This window comes from Mchenga conophoros, linkage group LG6 (genome assembly GCF_057382185.1).
Source record: "Mchenga conophoros isolate Kocher_MC1m ecotype Shallow Benthic linkage group LG6, M_conophoros_male_GT1.1, whole genome shotgun sequence".
In the NCBI taxonomy this organism is placed as follows: Eukaryota; Metazoa; Chordata; class Actinopteri; order Cichliformes; family Cichlidae; genus Mchenga; species Mchenga conophoros.
In genome coordinates this window covers 29941916-29953910 of record NC_140531.1, presented here as the reverse complement: position 1 = coordinate 29953910, position 11995 = coordinate 29941916, and the positions used below count along the sequence as shown (strand labels likewise).

The 11995-nt window shown below is 39.5% G+C and overlaps 1 protein-coding gene across 1 annotated transcript; it reads left to right on the top strand.

Annotated features, from left to right (window-relative positions):
* On the top strand, window positions 1-11730 carry nol11 (nucleolar protein 11). The gene is made up of 18 exons (XM_085277344.1): window positions 1-182; window positions 844-957; window positions 1541-1597; window positions 2198-2346; window positions 2466-2523; window positions 2642-2783; window positions 3305-3511; window positions 4147-4223; window positions 4685-4808; window positions 4926-5017; window positions 5383-5448; window positions 5560-5744; window positions 5990-6115; window positions 8116-8340; window positions 8531-8609; window positions 8714-8806; window positions 10976-11083; window positions 11216-11730. The coding sequence occupies exons 1-18, from the start codon at window positions 36-38 to the stop codon at window positions 11327-11329; spliced, it is 2163 nt and encodes a 720-aa protein (XP_085133470.1). The 5' UTR covers window positions 1-35; the 3' UTR covers window positions 11330-11730.
* The last annotated feature ends 265 nt before the right edge of the window (window positions 11731-11995 follow it).

The following is an 11995-nucleotide window of genomic DNA, read 5'->3' as shown; positions in this document are numbered from 1 at the left end:
TTCTCGCGAGATCCAACGAGTTCTTCTCGTCCAGCATGGCAGCGCTGTATGAAGGATACACGTTGTGTGGGCTTGTTCCAGATCAAAATCTGTCAAGTTCAGGCATTCAAGGGATCGAAGAGGAGAGAGATCGCGATCATGTCGTGGTCACGGATTCAACCAGATCAGTGACTCTGTACAAGGTAACGTTTAAAATTAGCTTTCAGGAGGCTCCCCTAACCTGGGCCAGCTGATCAGTGCGACTCGTGTTAGCATCCTCCGGTTTTCTGGCCAGCAGCGTTGGAACCAGAGCGTTAGACGAAACCGAACATGCATTTAAAGCTGTCTTATATCTTATTATGTGTCTTTTAAGTGAAACTCGGCAGTAAATGTTTTACATTGGTTTTGTAAACTTGCTATTCGAATATGACAGTCAAATGTTTGCTAAAGTTAGCTACAGACATCACAAGTCGTGTATACCTTTAAAATGTGACTTCTCTGGGGGGGCAGCTTCAGCGGCTAACTCGTTGTTTTGCATGCGATAAAAACGGCTTGACAATAAGGCTGCATGTCTTATCCTCGTTTTCTCCAACGTGAATGAGCGTGTCAAGCCTCGTTGTTTGGATAAGCTAAACGCATTACAGTGTAGTTAAAATAGCTAAAGTTACTGCTGTGTGTGTCCTGAATAAGGTAAACTGTCTATCAGATCTTTATCAAGTCTTTTGAGATCCGTTCACAGCGGTAAAAGATGTGGTTGTAGCAAACAGTCTTTACATAACTCTGCACTGCGTGTGTATGGCTAAATAGAAGCTATGTGAAACATCACCTCTTTATTAATTATCCCTTTGTTTTATGGCCTGAAAGGTGTCAGACCAGAAGCCGCTGGGGAGCTGGACAGTGAAACAAGGACAAAAACTGACGTGCCCGGCAGTCTTCAACTCACAAACCAACGAATATGTGGCAGTAACAGACAACAAGGTAGGCTTTGGTGACTGCTTTGGTTGCTGCAGTGTCTCACTGGACACTTTTATTAGGTACATCTTACTAATACAAAGTTGGAGACTTTTTAGCCTTCAGCACTACTTTAATTCTTCGACAATGTGCTGAAAACATTACTCAGAGGTTTTGGTCTGTATAAACATGACAGTCAAAAGGTGCTTTATTAGATTGAGATCAGGTGACTGTGTGGCCCACTGGGTACAGTAAACTTACTGTAATGTTTAAGAAACCAGTTATAGATGATTTCAGCTTTGTGACATGGGGCGTTATCCTGCTAAAGCAGCCATTGACAGTTAGGTGTACTATGATGAAAAGGGGTGGATATTATCAAGAACAACCATTTAGTTACTATAAAATCGACTTGGGAGCAGAATCAGTCACTATAGGCACAATAGGTAAACACTATTTTATTTTGTGAAGGGCCAGTATCAGTCAAAAAAAAGTCTATCGGCCAACATATATGTGCATCCCTCTTTCAATAGGCAGTATCTGTATTTCGTATATGAGATCAGTTCAAAGATGTCTCCAGTGATCTGCTTGTTTTTGATGTTGTTTCTTTAAGGTGATAAGAATTTGGAAGGAAGATGACATACTATTGGACAAAGCCTTCAAAGCAACAGTAAGTCCGAACATATACATTGATGTAGACAGTAGACAGCCACCCCGCTTCTACCACCAAGAACAGAAATGAAGACTACAACAAAACACACAATCCCAGCTCTAAGGGTATCTCCTCTCCACTGGTGTAAATATTTTAGTACAGATTGTTGTAGAGTCCACTGCTCACCGTCTCCACAGCAAGACTGGTTTTAATAGTTTAATTATTTTATATAGCACATTTAATTACAACAGGAGCGTTGACCAAAGTGCTGTACAAGAATACAACGTGCATAATAAAACAACTTAGAGTATTAAAAGCAAACACCAAATATGAATTAACAAACAACTCTCATGCTGTATTAAAAGCCAGTAAATAAAAATGCGTTTTAAGATAAGATTTAAAAAGATTGACAGTATGAGCCTGTCTGATGTACTTAAGACTTGGAGAGAGCAACAAAACACATAAGAACCACTGTAGACCTGCTGATGATGTTAAATTGCACATTGCTCCTAAAATTCTCAGTGGTATTTAGAGCAATTAACCTGAAAATAATGAATTAACTAGTGTGTTATTGACAGACGTGAACACTTCTGCCTTTTCCGTGTGCTTTTTCTCCAGGTTTCTTCAGATGTCTGGAAGGTTCACTGTACACATGGAGGGGAGCCTGTGGTCTTGTTTCAGAGAGGAGCTGTGAGACTGCTGGACTCTCTCCTTGCTGCTCCGCAGCAGCCCATAGAGGAGGTGCTAGCTCAAGAAGAAGCCATCAGGTCGATGTCATTTGGCAAACTTTATGTTGACCTTATTCTAGAGCTGTACTTGAGTGCAACATGTTAACTTTTAACCCCCCCCCCCCCCCCCCCCCTTTTTTTTTTTTTTTTCTCTGCAGGTGGAGCACCATCATAGTGGCAGAGACCCAGCAGTTTATCATCATCACAACTGAACAGGTAAAATACTTGATGGGCTAAAAGTTTCAAGTGGATTTAGTTTTAAGTGCTCATTGCTTTTGCAACACAGCTAATGTCCTTGCTTTTGCCCAACATGACTGTCACTGTCTCCCCGCAGAAAGGAGAGCATTTTCTCTACTTGCAGAGACTGAACCCTAACTCTGTACAGAGGTACCGGCTTGAGAGAGAAGAACCTGGTCTCTCCCCGCTGAGCTTCTCTGCCACTTACAGGGATAAGCACATCTGCCTCCTTTATCTCTGTAAGCCACACTTTCCTGTCAGAACATTTTGAATGTTGGTGCTTGAGGCCATATGCTATGGAATTTGGAAAAGATAATTACTGGCACTGTAAGCCAGTTACAGGGGGTGGGAGTGTAAAAACGTACAGCTGTGTTCCTTCATCAGGGTCATCAACAATTATAAAAATGTGACTTTAAAAAAAAATGACATCCCTTAAGTAACTAAGTTTAAACTTGTACTCAAAAGGCCCCTAGTCCCCCTCCTCTGAACAGTACTGCTGAGCTGATTTGGGACACTTTTGAAGGATTAGCAGTTTAAAATAAGACATGTAGTGAAGGTCCACTACTGTGAATAAGATCCCCTTTGCTCTCTCACTTCAGTTAGTTGTGAATGCACTCTTCTCCAATTGCTCACAGTTTGATAATCTGATGTAAATAAGTGGTGCACTCTACATGTATGAAGCTAAATTACACAAACACACAGTTGGTGAGGTATGCAGTATGTAGTATTGCTAATGTTTAAACATTTCTCTCACATTTAGACCCTAATGGTCACGTGTACCAGAGTGTGCTCTCCGTGCGGGGCCTCGGGACTGAAGAGGGGGTCCAGGCCTTACCCCTGCCCCGTAGCCTGCTGCTGGGTCTTCCTGTTGGTGATGGCCAGCTGGAGGCAGCGTCGGCCATGGCTCTGGATGAAGCCCATGTAGCTGTTGTTGGGGTTCCACATCCCTCTGCTGGAGGTGGTAAAGGTAAATGCTGTTAAATTACAATATCTAAAATAAAGATCTTTAACTCCTCTACAAGTACCATACTGTGCATGGCAAATCCTCTTGAAATTAGTCTTTTATATATCAAGGCTTTCAGTAAGCCCTTGTAGGGAGTTGGCATGGAAACAGCGGCTTTATTTTTTAGTAGCACAGTTTCACATTATCATACTGATGAAATGTAGAGCTGTTATTTTCCTACCTGCTTGTCTTTTATGTCTTAGTTAATCAGTTAAAAAAACGTAAAACTCAACTCTGCTTGTTTAGTCTTAGCTAGTTATTTCTTCTCTTTTTGCCAAGATCACAAATAATAGTAATAGCGGTGTAAACAGCTATCACTTGATGCTATGTTGTTTTGCCCTTTGTTTTTAAGTAATTAAATATAGTAAATAATGGGTTAGCTGGCCTAAATGTGGTTTCTAGTGTCTGGATTTTATTCAGTGGCTAAAGAAAAGTTCTGAAGCTGAAGTGGTTTTGCAGGTTGAAGTTATTAGAACTGAAATGAATGCTTGGTTAACATGCTAGCTTTCTGGCCTAAAAGATATCTGTCAGATCAAAAATGAAGTATCTGATCTGGGTGTCTGTAGTTCCTGAATGTCTCTCTGCCTGTGTTATTTTAGACTTTCTTTGCATCTGGAATACCAACTTTCAGACGCTTCAGGCTGGAAAAGAGATGGCTGGAAAGATCTACGGACAGGTAGGAATGCATTGACCCAAACAGAATATAAAGTTTGTTTATTTATTTAACTGTCCTGGTTTTTGACTAGGATGAAGCAATAAATTTTAAAGCAATAATGCTACTCAGAAATTGTGACTTACATTAGTGCTAAGTCATCATTCACAATAGTAAAGCCTAATCTTTAAAAGTGACTGATTACTTCATACTCACACGACAGCAATCACACGTGCTCAGGCTTCATTGTTATTAAGTGTGGGCCAAGGTTCCCTGTCCTTCCAGCTGCTGGGTGCTGATGGAGGACTGTATGACTTTGGTAGAGCACTGTGTCTGCACTCCACTGTGACGGGGCTCACTGTCCCTTCTCACAACTTTATAGCAGTTTACAATCTTAAAACCAGTGTATTAGACACAAATATGTAGCAACAGTTTTGAACTATGTCTGCATCATCTTTATGTTGATTTTATTGTCTCTCATACAGCTTTGGAGTTATTCCAACAAGGTATTTATTCCACATGGGAAAACCCTCTCCATTATACCCTTCGAGTGCCCCAAATCTTCTCTTGCCTCTGCCCTGGGAAAATTAAAACATACAAAGACTGAAGGTGAGCTGAATCAAACATGTTATACTCTCGCTCGACTCAAAATTATATCTCTGATTCCCATTTTTACATGAGAAATTGTGTTCACTCAATACTCTTTTGTTTGTTTTTTAACCACAGAGTCGAAGACTCCGAATTCTGTGCCGTCTTGGAATAACATTCTTCACGGTGAAAAAGCTCAGCCCTCAAAATCTGCAGAAACGAGGAGGACGGTAAGTTGGATAAGTGTTTTTGCGAACTGTGAGTTTGTCATTGTCCACACTCTTGCAGAGACGAACGGCTTATGGCAGAAGCCTTAACATTGTTCCTGTTTGTAAAACCTTTATATAAAAGAGTTATATAATATGATAATGGGAAACATGTTTCTTTGTCGTTCTGTTTAAATCTCTAATGACATTAAAAGAAAAAATAATGTTGCATAACATTTGGAATTACTGAAATAAGGTACTCTAAATAGTAAGAAGAAATATTACGAACTACTGAAAAAATATAGTAATATTTATTTATTAAACTTATCTGTGAGACACCAGTGTTGTGTGGTAGATCCTTAATTTGATTCTTCTGTTTTTCCATACAGAGAACGACCCGTAAGTCCCAGTCAACAACTAATTTAACAACTGACCAAGTATTAGAGCTCATCAAGGTAAAAACGTGACTTATTTTTATGACACAGCTTTCGTTCTGTATGCTTCAGCGCAACAGAATTATACCAAACAATTCTGAATTTTAAAAATATATTTATTTTCCCTCTTAGACAGCACCAGTGGAAGAGATCCAGAAAGAGGTGGAGGGGTTCCTGACCAGGGCAGAGTTCCAGGACCTGCAGCCCTCAGTGGGACAGCTTGCATTAACCCTCGTGTCCCGGAGTCTTGCCGATCCAGCCTTCTACTCTTCTAGCACGCTGGCACAGCTGGTTCACACTCGGTGCCTTTGCCACAGGTATGTATGGCAAGTGAGATAAGGTAGATGGAAAAAATATTGACTCTCAAAACTCTTTTAGTGTGTAGAATTTATTTTATATTCTTTTAATGTAGTTTACATTTTTAATAAGGTACCATAAAATAGGTTTGTACTCTAATGTGGGAAACATGAAGGAAACCCCAAACTGTTTTCTTGCATACAGATGGAAATATTCAACGAGTGAGCAATTGAATATAACTATGTGCCGTCATTGCATTCAACAGTGTGTGTCCTGACCTTGTGCTTCTGGCCCTTGAGAAGAAGGATTACTTCCTGTGTCAGCTCTGCTTGCAGTTCTTCCCTGACATTCCTGAAGCTGTTACCTGTGCCTGCCTGAAGGCATTCATCAGGTAAGACAGGCTGTTTTTAACTGTGCAACAACTTATGTACAAATTCCAGTTTATGGACAGTAAGTGATCTGCCAGTGTCCTTTGCATGCTAACGGTATTCTTACTTTTGGTATGCATACAGTTGCAGTAGTATTTTAAAGTGGACTTCCATGTTTGTCCTTATCTCTGCCACATATACACTCACTGGAGACACTGTTAAGTATACCAAAGTAGTACCAGGAATCCCCTTTTGCCTTCAGAACTGCCTTACGTAATTCTTTGTGGCGCAGATTCAAAAAGGTCCTGGAAATGTCCCTTTGAGAGTTTGGTCCGTATTGGCATAAGAGGATCACATAGTTGCTGCAGATTTGTTGGCTGTACATCCATCCTGTCTCTCTACATGCCAAAGGTGTTCTGTCGGGTTGAGCTGTGGTTACTGTGGAGCCCATTGGAGTACAGTAAACTCACTATCATGTTAAAGAAACCAATTTGAGATGGTTTGAGCTTTTTGCCATAGAATCCATTAGCACAGGGCGATATGACCAAAAATATTTATCACGATATACATTTGAAAATTTTGCGACAACGATATAACTGACGATATAATTGACACTAGACAAAACACTTTACAACTCCACAACTTTATTAGTGCAAAAAACCCATCAATGTATTTTCACTTAAAGAAGCAGCTGTTTTTTATGAAGTTATATAAAAATTCAACAGTGCAAATGCAAATTCCTTGCTGACAGTTTAACCAAAAGGCATTTCCAGTGGAAATTGGCCGACATATCCTCAGCATAACCATGTATAATATCCACAAAACTTAAAAGAGGTTACGCACACACAACACTGTAATATTATGTTGAAGCACAGTACGTATCACTCCGCGAGGCTCCTGCCTACGGTAGCCGTAATGCTCCAACAATCCATCAAGCGGTGCAGGTTCGTAGCTTAGCAAAGTCGTACTAAAACATCTGACAGATTTTCAAGCGCCGTGTACGACATAAAATCGTTTCGAGGTCAGTAAACACAACCAGAATTGATACATAAGCCCCACGGGATTATAAGGGGCACTGTCGATTTTCAGAAAAATCAAAGGATTGATTTGAAGTGTGCCGTATTTTCCAAAAAACACGGTAATAACGACCTGCTCGCTAGCATGCGCTACCAAAAATAGTGCTTTGTTGTGTGTCTGATGGACGAAAGCTAAACCAGTTCCATACCACTGAAGTTGCAGCATTTTTTACAAACCAGTTCTGGTTCATCTGTTTCATTCAACGATCTGCGTTCGCCCTTCTCATTCTCCATCACCGCCATGCTTTTTCCGCCATGTGCGTATGAAAACAAAGGCACTGCGCATGCGCGTTTTACCCATATTCTATCGCGATATTTCATTTTCTTATCGTTGCCCAACATTATACTGGTATTACCCTGAATGTTATGATATGGCCCAGCCCTAGAATCCATCTTATAGTGAAGTAATAAATGCATTAAAAAAATCCAAACGGCATTGTGTATAACAGCAAAGCTATGATTTCCTCATTCTGACCTGATGACCTGCTTCATTTGAACTTTAGCAAGTCTTCTTGACCATGTATGTTTGCCTAAATACAGTGAGCAGCTGCCAAGTGATTGGCTGTTTAGATGTATGGAAGTGGCTGGTGAGTGTATCTCAAATGCAGGTGACTTTAACATGGCCATCTCAGCCACACACCTCTCACTAAAAGCAGAGAAACTCCACCCACCTGACATTCAAGCCTGCTTGTGAGATGCAATGAGTCTGAAGAAAGTAGCCTCAAAGGGCAAGGAGTTAAAATGTCTCATTTCAGAACGCTGCGGGTAAGCATAAGATAAATGATTATTATGAACTGTGAATCATGCATAGCTACCCTAGTGGAGTACGAGAATCTAAACTTAGAGATGGGAATTGGGATTATAGGTTCCCTTTAATAATCTGATTCGTGGCCTGACATAGCATTATGTTCTATTAATGCAAGTTGTTTTTGTTCTGTTTCATGCAGTATACCAGATGTTGATGCAGAGAAGGTGAGCCTGGAGCCTGACAGCGTCGAGTTTATGGAAAACCTAATCACGAGAGATCGTGCAGAGGCTGGCTTGCAGAATGGTTTTAGCCCCACTTCGTCAGTCGTCAATGACCGTCAGACCAGAGCTGAAGACGTGAAGAAGAAGGCCTCAGCTCCTTCACAACTCAGTTGTCCAGTGGGATTACACAAGGCTGTTCTAATGTATCCTCCCAGCACTCAGACATCGTCACCATTCTGTTCTGTTGTCCTCACAGCTTCTTGCATTCAGCTTAAATATCCGACAGTCTTTGTTGTTAGTTAAGCTGCAGTTTTGCAAAGTGGTTGTGTAATAATTTAAATGTAAAAATGCATGAAAATCTAAAAGTATTGGGTCTTAACTGGAGCTGCATAGAAATGAGATCTTGCAGACACCGTACAGTGACACCTTTCTCCTCCCACACCTAAAAGATCTTTCCTCTCAACATGTCATGGTAAGTAACTGCTATCAAATTATTCCACTTCTCTAAAAAAAACTAGACAGTGCTTTAATCCCAAACAACTCTGATATTTGCCATTTTCTTTTTCTTCCAACCAGCTTTTCCTCCAGTACCTGCAATTTCTATACCTAAAATATTCCCAGGATGCTTTCCCACAGATGGAGGGATTTAGATCACCAAGTCTGAGTCAGGTTTGTATCTGTGTCCAAATAAGCAATTAGGATGGCTTTGCTTTACATGCAGTCTTCCAAGTTACAGTTTATTGAACACTTGATGTAAGCACTCAGTGCACTCTAAAAATTGCTTACCAAACTGTTGAATTTAGCAATTTGTGGAACCTCCATTGGAAGGAGGTGTTTCATGGAGCACTTTACAGCACAAGCACGAGGAGGGAATTTGGATCGTTCCTGCCCACAAAATCATTTCAGTTCATCAGTACTTTTAGGGCCGATTTAAATGAAAAGCACCTTTCAGGCCATCCCACAAATGTCTAGCTGGCATTTGTGAAACTTTCCAAACTTTATTTCTTCATTTAATTGTGTGATTAGACATCTTTGTCTTGGCTTAAGGGGCTAAAAGTTGTATCTTAATGACGAGGTGTTGACCCATTGCTTGGTATGATCCATTCTTTAAAAGAAGCACGATTGGTTGATTAAATTAAATCTAAGCAGTAATGGGCAGAATGGAAAAATAAGTACTCTTTTGTGAGTCAGTTGGGGGGGAAATTTTTGTGTTATTGATTTAAGTGGGAAATGTGAGCAAACCTGCAATGAGATCAGCCTCAAACATTATCACAATCTAACCCGCAGCATTTGGAGAATATTTCTCCTGGCTCATTTGCCTCGGATGTCGAAGCTAGGAGTGATGCCACTCATGACACGAGAGCATTCAAACAGCCTAGTTGTAAACGCAAGAAAAAATACAATTTGTTTAGTTGGTTAGCACACAGTTTTACAATTTCTTTTGCTTGCACCACTGCCGTCTTGATTTGGGGTTGGTGGGGCTGCTCCGACTGGAGGGGGCATTGCAGTTGAAAATTTCTACCACAAACTCATGTTCTATAAATGGACTGCACCGTAGTTGTTGAAGTATAGAAGTGAATTGAGCCTTGGTGTTGCCGTTGAGAAATAGCAATTCTAATGGTGGCAGATTTCAATATGTCGGTCAACTATAATCCCACAATTATATTTAGGGTTTATAAAGACAGCTGTCTCTCCAGTTTTATCTCCATCTACTTGTCTCCATCTGTGGACTATAAAAAAATTTTAAAAAAATGAAAGAGGTCAGATATTTTCTTGCATGAGTGAATCCGTCAGCGCACCTTAAATATTGGTGCAACAGCTTTGACAAATCAGCTTGTCTGAATAATTTAAATAGTGATACTTTGAGTTTAAAAAGATGAACTGGATTGCATGAAATCTGTGTATTCCCTCTGTTGATGGGTGAAACAGGTGATGGTGTAGAGTTGTTCAGGGTCTTTGGCATTTTCTCCTATACTTAAGAAACCCAGGAGCCTCTAAATGCCTGTGAATAACCTTTGTTTTTACCAGCCTGTAGTCCAGACCTCAAAGGGAAATGATTAAAAATCATAATAAATGTAATAATTTTCCTATAAATGTGTCACTGAGAGCAGCTGTTAGTACTTAGACTCACATCTTTGGAAATTATTTATGCCTCACTCCTAATGTTTCTCTAAAGCTTCTTCCCAAGGCCCTGTAAAAGTTGTTGTGATAAAGGTATTGTTCCCACCAACCACCCTTTACATAGTTTTTAAAGAAATCTTTAGCACAGAGGTTCAGTTAGGTTTTCCAACCTGTAGTGTGGATGATTATTTCATTTGTTGAATAAAGATGTGAAAAAATTGACTGTTATTGGTTTAGTCAGATTGAGGTTGCTTATAAATACGACTTAGATGAAGCTCAGACTGCATTTTATTAGAACTCAACACATAAAAAACAATAATGCCAGGGTTCCTTGCAGCTGTGTCAGTGCAGCTATTATCTGTACGCCAAGAAATATTAAGTGACAGAAAAAACATTTTATCAACCATGCTGACAGATTTTCCTGTATGGATGCTGTGGACCTATTTTCACCTGGGTGTGGGTTAGTTCTCCCACGGCACATACACGCAGTGTAAACATTTACAAGAGAGATTAAAAGAAATGCAGTCACTGGAGACGCACGATTTTTATTGCGCTTGTAATTATTTATGCCTGAATAATAAAAATACTTTACTGGAGTTTGGCACAAAATTGTTGTACACAAATTATTGAATGCAAAAAATCTGGTTTTCCTGTTGGAGCAAAACAAGAAAAGAAGAAAAAGAAATGCTCACTGTGCGTTGCTTTGTTTGATTGTAGATCATGGATTGGGTGTGTTTGCTGTTGGATGCTCATTTTACGGTGCTAGTAATGACTCCAGAAGCTAAAGGCTTGCTGCTGAACCTCCACAGATTTGTTAAATCTCAGGTAACAAACAGTTATTCCTTTTATCTGCTCAGTAATCAGCTGCATGTTAATTTTAATAATACCTATTTTGTGTGTCAGCATTGTGCTTATTACTGCAAGCTTATTTTAAAAAATGCTTTCTTGTATCCTCAGGTGAGACTGGTTTCTGAGCTTGGAAAAATTGAGGGAAGCCTTCAAGAACTCCGTAAAATGAAGGCGAAGGAGAGCATCGGACAGTACTCCATTGAAATCATTGAGCTGTTTTAGAATGTGTACAAAATAATTTTAATCATTCATAACACCATCTTCTTCCAACCTTTTAGATAAAATGATTTCACGGTTATTATTCTTGAGTGCTTTTTTTTTTTGCCACAGACGTTTGCTATCCAGATGTGTAGGCCTTGAAAAAGTTGCGGCTCTCTTTTAACCATGTTTTAACTTGTTTAAGTCGTCAAAATATTTGACAATTCGCTTAATTTCTGGTTTTGTAAAAGTTTAATGCAGAAGCCACCTCATGCAACAGTATGGTGTGAGATTGTAATGTTAATATTGGGGCTTTGCCTTTAGAACTGTGAGAGTTGATGACTTATTTTTGTATGTGTCATTACACAGCTGAAAACTGTTGTGAAAACCTTTTATGTTTAATATTAAAAAAGATGATGAACACATGTGAATTCATTTGTCTTTATTTTTATTAAAAGCTGCTGTCAGATATCAGCTTAATTAAAGTTTTAGGTTTAAAAGTTTGTAGTGTTCATTTTGACTAAGATTAAAATATCACTTTCATTAAGTGTACTAAAATATATAAATATATATAATGTACTGTATGTGGAAGTAGGTGAAAAGAAAACTGTTATGGCTGTTACTGAGGGTGAGCATTTAGCAAGATTTTGAGTGAAACTCCAGTTGAATTGTAGTTTTCTTCCATCAATG